At 58.5% G+C, this 15,548-nt stretch overlaps 1 protein-coding gene across 1 annotated transcript in view; it reads right to left on the bottom strand.

Annotated features, from left to right (window-relative positions):
• KDM4B (lysine (K)-specific demethylase 4B) overlaps positions 1–15,548 on the bottom strand; it is a 131,204-nt gene that overhangs the window by 104,683 nt on the left and 10,973 nt on the right. The window contains exons 2-4 of the mRNA XM_006896435.1: positions 11,515–11,690; positions 10,024–10,138; positions 7,393–7,586 (exon numbers count right to left, since the gene is read on the bottom strand). Coding sequence (XP_006896497.1) covers positions 7,393–7,586; positions 10,024–10,138; positions 11,515–11,690 — 485 coding nt within the window. The remainder of the gene's footprint in view (positions 1–7,392; positions 7,587–10,023; positions 10,139–11,514; positions 11,691–15,548) is intronic.

The raw sequence follows: 15,548 nt of genomic DNA on the forward strand, positions 1-15,548 counted from the left end.
ACACACACACACACACACACACACCCTGCAGGAGCACACGTAACCGTGCACACACACACACACACGCACACGCCACGGCAGAAGGCACCTGCTGGACCGTTTCCCTGGCAGCAGAGAGAACACGGCCTGGCTTCTGCAGAGGAGCCTCGGGACGATGCAGAGAAAAGCGAGAAGCTGCGGCTCAGGAGGCGACGCCGTCGTGCCCGGCGCCACGCGGCCTCTCCAAGGTCAGGCCAGCCGGGTGCTCGGGGCCGCAGTCGGTGTGAGCAGAAGCCACGTGGCCCTCCCCACTGCCTCCACCTGGGAGTGCTCATCACCCCCACACTGGAAGGCTGCATGAAGGGAAGTTAAGGCAAGGTGAAAGCTGGGGTGGGGGGAGTCACTTCAGGAAGCTCCAGAGACCAGGGTGTGGGTGGGCTGTGCCCTCCACCCTGGGAAGGAGCCCGGATGCAGAAGCAGCGCGGGCAGGCGGTCACGGTGACAGTCATGGGCAGGGAGGGAGAACAGTCCCCTGGACAAGGTCTCAGCAAGCCCCAGGTCACCACTAGGGGAGCCCTGGTATACGGCCTCCTAAGGAGCCGGGCTGTGGTCTCTGTGGCAAGGCTCCCTGAGGGGGCAGGGCGGGCAGCAGTGGGCACACCGAGCCTGTGACGGGGGCTTCTTCTTGTCACAAACTTGATGGAAAGCGCAGCCCCCAAGGATTCACGGCCGCGGGCTCTGAGTCTCTGCACCCCCATGCTGACAGGCTCTCTGTGGCCATGCACGCCCCCAGCTTTGCCTGCTCTCCCTCGTGGTCTGGGCGCCGCAGTCACCAGGAGAGCTGGGCACCTGTCTTTACTGCAGCAGGCGCCCAGGGCTGCTGCTCTCCTGCTCTGGAGGGCCAGCCATGCCCGCCGTCCCCAAATTCCTGATCCCAAACCTAGTTTGTCCCCAGACGGGAGGAAGAAGATGGGCCACTGGGATCTCATCCTTCACAGCGGCGTGCTAGGAGGTATCCACCCCGTAGGAGAGGGGTCCTGGGGCAGACGGCGGGCCTCGGGCCCCACACGGAGGGCCAGCAGCCCGCAGAGCTGGGTCTCACCCCCTCTCCTCCCCGCGCCCCAGTGAGTCAGACAGGCCGGCTCTATTTTGAACGCCAAACGCCTCCCGCCTGGAGCCGGGGCCGCGCCCTGCATCGCTGGCCTCAGGAAGTAAATTTCTCTGCTTTTCTCAACACCAGGCTGTTCACGTCACCGTGACACACAAATCACACGCTCAAAGTAGCAACAGGCTCAGAGAAGCTTAATAAAACGCTGTAAACCGGAGTACGTCGACACTTCAAAAACACACGACTGAAATACTCCAAAATGGCTGCAATTAAGCGACTGCCAACGCAGAAGGCTCGGAGCCATTTCAGACGTGCGAGCGCAGCACATCCGCTGCGGGGCAGGGGGGAGGCAGGCCCAGGACAGAGGGCTCCGGCGGGGCAGGGGGGCGGCGGGCCTGAGGACAGCAGATTCTGGCAGGGCGGGGGATGGTGGGCCCAAGGGGTGGCAGATCCCGGCCAGGTGAAAGAAGCAGTGGACCTTGGCTGGGCAGGGACAGTGGCAGGTACAAAGGGCAGCAGGTCTCCCCCAGAGTGGCCGAGAGGCTCTCTGACCCCAGCCCGGGCGATGGGCCGGACATGCCCCAAGACACACCCTAAACCTCAGTACACATGAGTTGAGTAGCAAGGGATCCCCATGACTTCTCCCCCACTCTGAGTGACCGAGTCCCACTCTGGCCTGTCCCCTGCTCTGGCCTGACTGCTGCTGAAGACACAGGGACAGAGGTCCCGGCCCTCCCCGTCTGTGGTCTGGGGAGACTAGCGGCCAGCACGGGGCGGCAGCTCCTGAGAAGTGAACTGATGGTCCACACAGGAGGGTATGAAAGGCAGTGGGTGTCCTGCTGAGACGGGTCCCCCAAAAGATGAGCAAAGAGGAGGTGGACATCCAGGGAGCATGGCATGAGGTGAAGCCCTTAACACCAAACACACTCTTTCGGCATGAGCACCCCTCCCAATCCAGTGGTCCCCCCTTAGGGCCAGAAACCCTAAAGACCAAGGGTAAGCGTGCCCTTCTAGACCTTTCCTGAAAAACCCTCACTGTATCTGTGCAGCCCTACTGGCAGTATTCCTGAGCTCGGGCTGAAGGTTGGCTGAACCCAGCTCCAGACACTCTGGGACACAAGGCCAGAGGTGAGGCCCAGAGCCTCCACAGCTGTGTCAGGGGAGACAGAGAATCACCTGGGGTCCCTTAGGAGAGAGACACAGCGACAGGGATAGAGATGGAGAGAAGGAGGAAGACTGAGACAGAAAGTCAGAGAGGCGAGGAGAAGCTAAGGCCGAGACAGAGACAGACTCAGAGAGAGAGAGAGAGAGAGAGAGAGGCTGAAGGGGACGCCCCTCAGGGGACACACAGCTGTGGCGACGGCTTCCTGCCTCAGACAGCCCTCTCACCTGACCCCTGAGGTGACTGAAGGTTGGGGTCCCCCACCCCCCTCACCTTGCTGCTCTCGGGCTCTCTACCCGAGCTCCTGCCACCACCATCATCCCGTGGGACACCTGCCCTCACCCAGCACTGGCTCACAGGCGTCCTGCAGTGCCCGCTGGCCACCTCGCTGGCCTGGGCTTCCCACAGTCCTCAGCAAGCACACACTGATCGCAGCCACCTCCCACCCCGGACCCTCCACAGATGGCCATGGGGGAAGGGGAGGGAGGCGTGAAAACAAGCCCCTCAAAACAGGCTGCTCTCCAGGCCTGGTCGGTCCCTGCGCGTTGGCCCTCCGGGAGCCTGACCTCACTGAGATCAGCGCGACCCTGGGACCCCCAGCCCTCAGGAGGCTGCACACCCTCCATCAGCCTGAGACTCCCCAGTGGAGTCAGGAAACGCGGGCGGAGGCCAAGCGGAGAAGGTGGTGTGCTTCTTTCTTGTTTTGAGGATGAAGGGAGGTATTCTCCCATAAAGCCTCTGGCTGGTGGACCTGGCAAGACCTCACGTCCACCTGGAGCTGAGGGGCAGCCAGCCTCACCACGAGGTCTGACTCTCCTCGCTCTGCTGTCCCTGGGGCCTCCTGGAGATCAGTGCAGGCAGGAGTCTATAAAAAGGATGAAAGAACCTGGGAAATTTCCAGGGCAGGGCTGGCCGCCGGGGAAGGACGGGAGCACCACCTAGTGGCCGCTGGAGGGCACTGCCACGGGAGTGGACGGGAGCCTCGGCCCGGCACCTTCCACCTAACACACACAGAGATGGGCACGCACACATGCACGGACACGTGCACACACTCGGGGTGAGACACACGCACATGCACATGCACAGCACACATGGCACCCTGTCCCCACGGCTGTCACAAGGGCCAGGACACGCAGTGCTGGGCAGACCTCAGTGCACAAGGGCTGGGAGGAAAGCCAACCCCCACCCCTGCGACTGTGACAGCAGCAGAGCCCACTCCGGCCTGGAGCCAGGGCCAGCCAAGGCAGGGGACACAGATGCCCTCCTGTCACCTGCCGTCACTCATCATTCACATGCACATGAAGCCTGCGTGGGGTCCTGGCCAATCCTGCCACGGCGTGGGGGTGGAGGGGGGCCGACCAGAAGCAGTGGAGACAGGGCAGTGGGATGGGGAAGAGGCTGCACCCTCACTGGAGACACCCTGTGCCCAGACCTCTGCTGATCCCCCAGGCCCAGCCCCACACCCACACACAGGGTGGGGAAAAGCTGGCTTTCTCCACCTCAACGGCATCCCAGATCAGGGTCACCCAGCGTGGTACTGCCCGGTGTCACCTCCCCTCTGGACCTCCATACCGGGCTGTCCACACCCTGGACCTCCATACCGGGCTGTCCAGAAGCCCCTGTCATGCTTAGCCTGTCTGGGTGTTGACTGCCTTCTCATCAAGCACAACTCATAGCGACCCTATAAACAGAAGGCCTGAAGTCCCTCAACAACTATTGACATTTATCAAAGTGCACAGAGTTCCTGGAGGCATGCTGTATGGGAAGTGGATGCCACTCTTAGTTCTAGAATAAAACAAACCAAATGATGTTGTGGAGTAAAAACTGGCTCATCGCCACCTCGTGAAGGAGCTTCCAACGTGATAAATCTTTACCAGAGGAGACAGGCTCCTCTTTCACACGAGTGGATTCAAACCACCAACCTGTTGCTTAACAGCTCAACACGTAACCCACTACGCTACCAGCATTCCCAGACCCATAGGATATTATGTGATAGATAGACTTACAAATTCCTTAAATGTTGCCTCACTCAACACTGTGACAATACTAACAATAAACTTACATTGTGAAGTCTTTCTACATTGAGTCATAATACCACCACATACAAAACGATGAGTGTCTGAGCAAAAGCCTTTCTCGTTTTTCTCTTTAATTACTACTTCATTCTCAAGGAAGGTATTGATCAAGGACTAGTAACACCAGAAAATGTGACAAAATTAGCAACTATGCATTAACCCCAGCAGCAATGGAAACCAGAGCACGGAGCTGTGGCACGTGCAGACGAGGCCACGACGTGCCTCTCTAACTGGGTAATGATGGCTGAGAGGAGCCGATCAGGTCTAAGAAGCCAGTCTGCAGTGTGTGAGCCCTGCAGGCATACAGATACATGTACACGGAAAATGGTTTTGTTATTCTAACTACAAAGGCAATAATGCGCACTTCTGAACCAATACACAGCATCACGACAGATGGCAGAGAGACTGAAATTCTCAACTATTTCATCTAACTTGGATCCACAATCATCACCATCGGTATCAGGCATCAAAAAATCAGAAGACGAGTAGCACTGGGAAAACGTGCTGTCACGGACCTCTCCAAAATGCTCAAGAGCAATGCAGTCAGTTTAAAGACTCAGGTGTGTCTGAGCCACACCACTGTGCTCTCAATCACTTGCTGCACGTCTGCAAGCTAAACGAAGACCAAGCCATGGAGGAACGGAAGCTGTGGTGCTGGAGGAGAGCATGGAAAAGCCCGCGGATGGCCGAGAGGACAGACAGGTCTGTCCTGCAGAAAGCGCGGCCAGGGCGCTCCTTGGAGGCACGGGTGGCGGAAGCTTCAGCTCACATACTTTGGGTACGTTGGGAGGGGCCGTTACTTGTAAGGGACCTCGTGCTTCGAAAGGTGGAAGGTTCATGAAAGAGAGAAAGACCCTCAACAAGACCGGTGTGTGTCAGAGATGACAAGGCTGACAGGACAGGGTCACCATGGGTCGTACTCGACTCGACAGCAGCTAACAAGTACAGGACTATTCTTACTGAACAGCGTCTATTTCTACTCAACACTGCACAGAAACGTCACCGTGGTGCTGCCCTGCTGACAGTGCCACCGGGGGTGGGCAGTGCCTAGTGACACCTTTGTCCTTCACCGCAGCCAGAGCTCAGAGGAGTGGGTCACAGGTCATGAAGCTGTCACCACAGGGCGCGTCCAGACTCGTGCACGCTCCCAAGGGCCTGAGATCGGGACGGCCTGCTGCTGCTGGGCCTGTGGGACTGACCGGAGCAGCCTTCTGCAGGCCCAGGCCCACCATTCACCGTGGGGGCTGCCTCAGTCTGGACCAGCGGAGGTGGACACTGCCCAAGAACTATGGTTCTACTGGTTTGATTCGTAGTCGACAGCAAAGAGTAGAGGGTAGGCGAGACCCAGTTCCTGGGAGGCTCATGCCCTCCTTCCACCTTTAGAGAAGCCTGCAGCCGGCAGCCTGGCACCTCTGTGGATGTCCCTATAGCATTCAGGCTGGGCCTCGTGGACAGAAGGGCCACTCTGCACAGCATGGGGGCACTGCGGGCCATGGTGAACGGCATCCTCGGGGACCAGGGTAGGCTTGGAGAGGAGCCAGCAGGCCAGGGCAGATCTGCTCCTGGGGCCCACAATCCCCTCAAAGCCCGAGTCTCTGCCTCCCTTACCCCCTGTTTCCGACCATCAGGGCCCACAGAAGGGCCCGCAGACTGGACGCCCCAACGGCAATGGTCCCATAGCTAAAGCCCGTCTCACACTCAATCCCACAGGGCTGCTGCCCTCCACCAACAGGGCAGGAGAGAGGACGGTGCCTCACTGCATGAGGGGGGTCACCGAGCAGGGACAGAGGGCTCCATGTTCAAAACCAACAGTCTAACCCAAGCCCCTGGCCATGGAGTACACCCCACTGGAGTCTGACAACATCTGTCTCTCAGTGGCTAGATTTTTAGTAGATTGCCAGGCCTTTCTTTCTGGGTGCCTCTGCGCAAACTGTTAACATTTCCATTAGCAGCTGAGAGAGCATTAACTGTCTGCACCACTCAGGAGTTCTGGTCCAAATCTCAACCCGTCCCTCACGCAGAATGCAGGGCAGGGGCGGGTGCCCACTGGTCTGTAAGCCCTGCTCTGTGGACAGGACACATGGAGAAGCGACAGGCGGGCCATGTCAGAACCCTCAGCAGACTTTCTTTTTTACCAGATTCGTGTTAACAGGTGGCGGGGAGGAAGGTGAGGAAGCAGAGTGGACATCTCCCTTCCCCATCTGTCTTCCCAGCTGGGGACCAGGTACCCGCCTGGGGTCACCTGAGGACAGCCTGTGCCCACATTGCATGTCCCCGCGGCGTAAGCAGGTCCTGCAGGCCCTCCTCCCGGGCTCTCTAGCGGTGACGGTGAACTGAGGAATGGAACTGTCCACCAGCAGGCGAGGGGCGGCAAGGCGCCCCAGCCCAGGTCGCCCCTGGAAGACTGACACAGCTGTGGCCTAGCCCTGAGAGCGGCCTATGGGGTGACCCACATCACTGACTGGGGAAAGATACAAGTCACACAGACGTCCCTAGACAGTGACAAGAACCATCATGTGGAAGAGCTGGGGGAGCTCCAGGCCACAGGAGCCACTACTCAGCCCTCAGGTCCACAGCTGAGACAGCAGACCAAGGCCACGGGACCCCATGGACACCAGCACCCCAGCTCTCACCATGACGGGTGGGGGGTTTCCATGAGATGTGCCCACAGGGCTTCTGCAGCCACGCCCGGTGCTTGGCTGCAGGCAAAGCATGGCGGGAAGGTTTTAGAGAACAAACCACACTTGATGCTTCCTTCCAAGGGCAAAAAACATGTGTGCCCGCCGCACACCTGAGAGGGAAGCTCAGGCTTCCGCTGAAGCCATCTGGGGCCAGGCAAGGGGACCTCCGATCTTGGAACACCTCCTGGCACAGCGTACCCCTCGAGGAACCACAGAGACGGCCATACCCTCGGGGAACCACATAGGTGGCCATCCCTAGCCCAGCTGCCCTATCCTGGTGCAGCCACACCCCTCGGGGACCACAGAGGTGGTCATCCTCGGCCCATTGCCCCTTCCTGGCCTGGGGGAGCCAGGTGTCCTGAGCTCCAGCCCACGGGGGTTACTCACCAGGACTTGGGCTCCCCGAAGTGCAGGTAGTTGATGCTGTACAGGTCCATGTCCTCCGTGTGCCAGGCGAACGTGGTCTTCCACATGCCAAAGTACAGGTAGGGCGTGTTGACGCCCTCGATGACCGTGCCACACTCACGCTCCACCATGTCCAGGATGGTCCGCAGGCTCCCAATGTTCCACTGGGCCACGTCCTGCAGGGCGGGCACCCCGTCACACCTGTCCACCCTGCAGCCAGCTGCCCGACAGCCCCGTGGGTTCACACGGGCCTCTGGAGAGCCTGGCCAGGCCCTAAGTGCCTGCTTCTCCCCGCCCCGTGTGTTAGCTCCCCTCACCAGCTCCCTGGAGACGCTGGTCTGAGGGGTCAAGCACTGCCCGCGCCAGGACTGAGAAGGGCAGTCCATCATGGCCTGCGCAGCCAGAACTCTCTGGCTCCGAGGTTGAGCCCACAGGCGCTCCTCAAGCTCAGGACCCCACCATCCTCCCACCACAGGGGCCCCTCCTCTTGCAGCCCTCGGATAGGGGAACAGCTCTCACCATGCCAGCTGTGCCTGGAGGGGGGGCAGCGGTTAGAGCCCCCATCATGAGGTGGGGACCCCAAGGGGTCAGACTTTTGCCATGAGGACAGGGAACCCAGAGGATATCAGCCCAGTCTTAAGGACAGAGAACTCAAGGGGTTGGGCCCCCGTCACAAGGATGGGGTGCCTGTGATTCCACAAAGACTCCAGGGTCAGGGGCCAGGACCAGCTCCTCACCCAGCTTCAGGGGTGCAGGGTCCAGACCACGTGCTCAACACAGGCTAGACGTCCTGGACTTGGGGGGAGCGAGTGCACACTCACTCCTCAACCTGGGAAAGTCACTCGGGGCCTCAGTTTCCTCATGTGCAAAATGAGTGTTGGGCCCAACCAGGCATGCAGCCACGAGGCTGAGCAGTAACCGTGTCTCCAGGAGGGGGTGGTGTGCAGCAAGCCTGAGGGTTGGAGGTCAGGGGCCAAGCCTCACCCTGGGATGTGGGGACAGCCGCTGTGGCCTCAGCTACCTCACCCAGGGGTGCAGCTAGGGGCTCACTGAAACCCCAAGCAGATGGCCATGGCTTTGCAATGCTTCTGGCAAACATGCCAAAGCCACCTACGGGCATCTCCGCTGGACAGCTGGGGACTCAGCCCTGCCTGGGAGGGTTCCAAGCTTCATGCCTCTGCCTGCAGGGAATGGACTCGGATATTGGCCACCAGGCGCTCTCTCAGAGACCATGGGCTGGCTGGGGAGAATGTTCCAGTGGTCATGACCCAGAATGAAAACTTAGGGTGGGAGGGAGGTGCAGCTAATTGACTCCACAGCTCCCTCTGGGGCCTGGCTCTCAAAAGGCCAGCCCTGAAAATGATGGAAAATCACATTTACAAACAATCTAGGGCCCACTCACGTTTCACTCTACACACTCAGCTCATCCCAGACCTTGACAAATCAGGCTCCACCCAGTGTCCAGCCTGCACTCCTAGAAGGCCAGTGTGGACCAGGCCTGAGTGCCCTGGGACACCCACTCGAGGCAGGGACACACTAGGTGTGACTCAGTAGCTAAGGACTCCCACCCCACGTGGCCAGGATTTGTTAGGAACTGCTGAGTCAGCCAAGACTCACTGAGACCCTATGAGCAATGAACCTGAACCCTGTCCTGTGGCGTCCTCACCACCTCTGATATGCATGCGCCCACTGCTGCGTCACTGTGGCGATCCTCTGTTGACGGTCTTTCTCTTTTCCTCTGACCCTCTATGTTCCCCAAGGACTGGTCCCTCTTGACATCATGTCCAACGTATGAAAGACCAAGTTTCATCATCCTGGCCTCAAAGGCGCACTCTCACTACACCTTCTCTAAGACATAGCTGCTTCTTCTGGCCGTCTGTGGGATACTCAGTGCTCTTCTCCAACACCACAGCCCAAAGGCACTGACTCTTCTGTCATCCTGATTCACCATTTGACTTTCACATATACGTGAAGCAACTGGAAAAAACCTGAACCAGGCACACCTTAGTCTTTAAACTGACATCCTTTCTCTTTAGTACTTTGAAGCGATCCTTGACAGCAGACTTTTCCAATTCAATATATATTGATTTCTTAACTGCTGGTACCATGAATGTTGACTGGACTCAAGTACAAAAGACAAAACTATTGATAACTTCAATCATGCTGTTGCTTATGAGTCCACATGTGAGGATTTTTGTTTGCTTGGCGTTGAGATGCAATCCATAGTGAAAGCTGCAGTGTCTCATCTTCTGCTGCAAGCACTTCAAGTCTCCCTCACTTTTAGAAGCAAGGTTATGTCACCTGCGTGTCATACATTATTGAAGTTTTCTCCAATGCTGATGCCACTCTCCTCTTCAGAGAGTCCAGCTTCTCGAATGATCTGCTCAGCGTAGACTGAACAGGAGAGTACAGAGAGGACACAGGCCTCAGGCCGTGAGTGCGGGGATGATTCTGAACATGCTGTGGGGCAGGGCTATTTGAGCCCTTAGCGAGCAGGTTCTGTAACTGTCTTTGTCCCGGACCCAGTCTATCCCCACCTTGGCCCTCCATTCAGAGGCCCTCATCCCTCTCTCCCGACCCCACCCCTCGGCGCTGGGAAGCCCTAGTACTTACATCATCGTACAAGGAGCCGCTGATGTCGGCCCCATAAATGGGGGACATGAAGGTGAGGTTCTTCCAGTACTTGCGCTCCAGGTCATCAAAGTCCTGGTGCCGCGGGGTACAGTACCTGTCAGACAAACAGGAATTACCACAGCATGAGGTTGGGGTGCCTCAGTGCACCCCACAGCCCAGCCCACTGTCCTGGTACATCGCCTGGTTGTGGCCAAGGAGAGGCAGACACAGGGCCCCACTGCCGGGGACAGGGGCACAGCCTGGCTGAAAACGGCAAGCTTTATTCCTGCAGAGAACTGATCAGGCACTCATGCACCCAAGAGAGTCAGGGCACTGTGTGTGTATGGGGGCGCAGGGGGGTTGGCACTGCCCTGAACCCTCCCAGACCTGCACCCACGAGGGCACACAACTCTGTACCCTGGCAAAGTGGTTAAAGCAGATCAAAGGACAGGGCACCTTGGCCTATTCCCAGTGACTGAGCATTCTCTCAACACCAAGAGAACCACTCAAGGCTTGGGCACAGCCCAGAGGGACTGGGGATACCAGCCTGTGACAGAGCAGACACAGCCCTCACGGGACACACAGTTGAGAAAAAACTGGTGACTGGACACACACAGATGATTCAGGGAGTGGGGAGGGCTGGAGGTGACACAGAGGACATAACTTAAGGAATGTGTCCCGGGGGTGCACGTGTGAACCATGTGCCTGTGGGTTCTATGGCGGGAGTACTTGTGTTCTCTTTGTGTGCTAACTGCACAGAGTGTCTACAAGTCAGTGCCCCCCATGCGCCCCAGTGCCTGTGTGTCCCCAAGACCCCCGCATGTGCCCCTGTGCCTCCATGTCAGCACGTGCCCCATGCACATTCCAGTGCCTGCATGTCTGCAAGTGCCCCACACACGCCCCAGTGCCTGTGTGGCAGTGCATGCCCCGCATGTTCCCCAGTATCTGCCTGTCAGCATGTGTCTCCCAGCATGCTCCAGTGCCTGTGTGTCCCGACTGCCTGATGTCCCAGTGTGTCAGCACGTACCCCCGCATGCCCCAGTGCTTGCACATCAGCACATGCCCCCCGTGTGCCCCAGTGCCTGTGTGTCCCCAACTGCCTGGTGTCGGCGTGTACCCCCACATGCCCCGTGTGCCCCAGTGCCTGCAGGTCAGCGAGTGCCCAACACATGCCCCAGTGCCTGGTGTAGGTGCGTTCCCCAGTGTCTGTGTGTTGGCACTGTCCTACATGGGCCCCGGTGCCTGCGTGTCCACCCGTGTCCTGAGCATGCCCCAGTGCCTGCATGTGCCTGTGTGCGATCCCATGTGGCCCCGTGTGTGCAGCACCTGAACTGTGGAGACCACATGAGGGAACCCCTCTCAGAGAATGTGATGAAGAAGTGAGGAGGTCTCAGGAAGGCATGAGGACAAGCCAAGGTCCGAGAAGATGCATGCCTGGATCAGGGAAGAGGGACCCGAGGCTGCTGCTGTCCCCCTGCCCCGCCCACGTACTTCTCACTGTTGGCCAGCCGCCGGTACTCGCCCACTGTCATGGCCTTCTTCTGGATGTTGTACTGCGTGAAGAGGCCCGATTGGCCAGTCACTACCTGCTGGATGGGGGCCGGGATGACCACATCATCGATGTCATCGTACGTCTGTCGTGGTTTCCACTCCTTCGGGGGAATGATCTGCAGGAGTACGAACATTCTTAGCAAGGCCCCACCCACCATCTTGCAGCCCTCCCCAATACAGTACAGTTCAGCCCAACCCAACCCACCACCTCCCTGGGTTAGCTCCACCCACCACAGCTCCGCCCTCCAGTACGGCCCCGCCCAACACCCACCCCTTCAGAGTATAGCTCCACCCACCATAGCTCCACCCTCTCCCCTACAGCCACGCCCAACACCCGCCATAGCTCCGCCTTCACCCGTACAGCCACGCCCAACACCCGCCCCTCCATAGCATAACCCCACCCAGCATAGCTCCGCCCGCCCCAGTACAGCCCCGCCCAGCACCTACCCCGCCCCCCCCCCAGTATAGCTGGACCCATTGCTGCTTTGCCACAATACAGCCCAGCCCAATCCACCCCCTCCATAGTATAGCTCCACCTACCACAGCTCTGCCCCAGTTCAGCCTCGCCCAATGCCTACCCACTTCCTGGTATACCTCCACCCATCACAGCTCCATCCCCCTCCCCATACTGTCCTGCCCAATACCTGCCCCTTCCTAGCATAGCCCCACCCACCACAGTTCTACACTCCCTGGCACAGCCCCGCCCAACAGCCACCCCCTCCCTAGTATAGCCCCACCCACCATCTTGCAGCCCTCCCCAGCATGGCCCCGCCCCACCCACCACTTCCCCACCACCATGGCCATAGCTCCACCCTCCCCAGGACAGCCCTGACCACTGCCCTCCTCACCCATCACAGCTTAATCCTCCTTCTTGCAGCTCCGTCCTCTCATGTAGCCCCACCCACTTCCCCCCTCATCTCATCAAGGCTCTGCCCCCCTCAGAATAGTTCTGCCCTCTCCCTCTACCCACCTACCACAGTCCTTTTATTCCCAGTATGGCTCTGCCCATCATCTGCCCCATGGAGCTCCACCCACTTCCTCCACTCATCATTGCTCTGCCCTCCATCATGACCCCGCCCTCCCTGGTGTGGCTCCGCCCACCATCCTTTCTGCCAGGCAGGAACTTACAGCCACTTCCTCCACAGTGGCCACATTGCAGGAGGCATCCGTGGCTTGGTTTGGTGCAAAGGTCACAACTCAGCAGTCTATACTTAGGATTTCTGGGGGACCTCTTCAAGGTCAAGGACACTCTATGATGTGCAAAGTGTCTTAGCAAAGTGACACAAAGATGGTCTCGCAGGAGATAAGATTGTGCAAGTTCAAGTCCATAAACTTGGGAAGCCTGCAAGCACGCAGGCTCCGTCTCCTAGTTACCCAAAGGCTGCATCTGCTGCTGCTGCAAAGTTCCGTGGGCCTTTCTAGAACATGGCAGAGCTCCAGCCCATCACCTAGAACATGGGGGATCCTGTGCACAACTCATCCCAGTTCCCACAGAGAAGGCACAGTCAGAAGCCCAGGCCACAGAAGGGCAGACAAACTGGACCCCCAAACTTTCTGCCCTCAGCAGGGAGCTTAGAGGCACTCAGTTCACTGCCTGCCTGTGCTGGGCCCTACAGCTGCAGCAATGGCTGAAAGTCAGGGTCACTCACACTCTCAACACTTCCTGAGCCTTGGAAGCAACAGCTGTTACACACTGAACCGCTAACTGAAAAGTTAGAGGTTCAAACTCGCTGGCCACCCCTCAGGACAAGGCCCTTGGCTTTGGTAACTATTTTAACCACAAAGCCCTGCCGCGTTCTCTAGGGCTTGCTGTCAGAAACAACTTGCTAGCAGTGGTTCTGGAAGCCAACTTCACATCCTCCCTCTGTCGATGCGTGTGCTCTGGGGCGGCGTGTGCTCTGGGGTGGCGTGTGCAGGGCTGGGGCGGCGTGCATGCTCGGGCGTGTGCGGGGCCGGGGTGGCGTGTGCACTGCTGGGGTACTGGAAGCCGTGCTGCTGGGATTTCAAAGCCCAGCAGGGTGAGCCCTGGTAAACTGGTCTCTGCAGAGCCTCCGGACTAAGCACTAGGGAGAAAGGCCTGGCGACACACTTCCAATCATCAGTGGATAAACTTGTGTCACAAAAGAACTCTGCCTGTCCTGGGGCTAGAAGAGGCGCCCTGGGGTGGAAGCATTTGAAATACACAGGGCTGCAGCCCCAGTCCCGCGGATGAAGACTGTGACGTTGGTGCAGAGCCAGGCAGGGGCTGGTGCTGCTCAACAAGGGCCACCACCGCTCAGAGCCATGACCACATTCACAAGAAACCTACACGTCAAAGAAGGCGACACGGCACAGATCCAGAGGCTGAGAGGTGACTTCAGAGCCCCTGCAGGATGGAAGGTGGGCTAGCACTTTCCCTTTCATCCTCCACTACCCACAGCCAGCCACTCCCCTCAGGCCTCAGCTACCAGCACTTCCCCATCTCTCTCTCTCACATACACACACACACTCACACACACACACACACACACACACTCACACACAGAGCCCGGCTGGGAACACGCATGCAAACACACTGCAAAAACACCCTCATGGGGGGGAACAAAACACATGTGCACACATAGGTGAGGTGTGAGCACGCACACAGAGGGCGGTCTAGGCCACCGGGGCAGGCCGAGGGAAGGCCAAGTCAGGAGTCAGTCCTGACTCAAGAACGCCCAGAGTCCCGGTTTCTAACACGTGGGTGGGGCACACCACAGGAGATGGTCCTGAGCCTTCTGTCCAGCAGAACAGGGAAGCCAGCCACGTGACTGGGGCACTGACGGGCCTTCCCTGTGGGATGGGAGATGGGGCTGCATGTGTGCAAGCATGTGCACATGGGTGTGAGTGTGCACGCAGGAGGTGCACACATGGGGGGGTGTGCTGTGTGAGCACACAACTGCATGAATGAGTGTGTGAACGGGTGGATGTGAGCAGGTGTGAGTGTGAGCAGGAGAGCGTGCAGTACTGTGAAGGGAGGTGTGCAAGTATCTCTGAGTGTGGAGGGCAAGTGTGTGTCACCGTGTATAGATGTAGATTGGGCGCGTGTGTGTCAGTGCGGACATGTGAGTGTGCAGACACGTGGATTGGTGTGTGCCGGGGAGTGAGTGTGGAGGGAAGTGTGTGTCACCATGTATGGATGTAGACTGGGGTGTGTGTGTGTCAGTGCGGACATGTGAGTGTGCAGACACGTGGATGGGAATGTACAGGGAAGTGGGTGTGGAGGGAAGTGTGTGCCACTGTGTGTAAATGTGGCAGGTTGTCTGTGTCACGTGGATGGGTGTGTGCAGGCGAGTAGGTGTGAGCAGGTGAGAGTGAGTGTCACGTGGATGGGTGTGTGCAGGGGAGCGTGCAGTCATGTAAGTGGGTGTGTGAGTGCGTCTTGAACAGGCATGAGTGTGCTATCAATGTGAACGAGTGTGCACACTATCATGTGGCTGAGTGTGAAGTCGTGTGTGGGTGTGCATGTGGGCTATGGCGCTGGGTGAGCGTGTACAGCTGTGTGTATGCACACACTGTGGGTGTGACTGGGGGTTGTGGGTGTGGAGGTGTCCCCGCGTGCACATGCAGGCTGTGGGGGCCGCTCAGGTAAGTGCAAGCGGGAGCACCACTCCTCCTCCTGCAGCCCTCCCTCGGCCCCTCCCCCTCAGCCTGTCCCCTGGGCCCCTTTACTCACTCTGACCCCTCGCCCTAGATCCATCCTCTGGGTCATTCCACGTAGGTCCTGCCCTGAGTCTCCAGGTGCCTCCCCCTGAGCTCCCCACATCGATCCTTTCCCCTCATGTAGGTCTCCCCCCTTCCTCGGCTGCACGGTCACTGTCACAGACCACCTACGGGCCTTGCCCAGGTAGCCCTGCCCAGTCAGCATCTAAAGGTGAGTTCTGATCAAAAACAGAACAGCAAATGGAAACTCCATTTAAGAACTGGAAAAAGAATATGCAATACAAAAGGTAGAG

Source organism: Elephantulus edwardii, unplaced genomic scaffold (assembly GCF_000299155.1).
Source record: "Elephantulus edwardii isolate Elephantulus edwardi_28Jun2011 unplaced genomic scaffold, EleEdw1.0 scaffold00185, whole genome shotgun sequence".
NCBI lineage: Eukaryota > Metazoa > Chordata > Mammalia > Macroscelidea > Macroscelididae > Elephantulus > Elephantulus edwardii.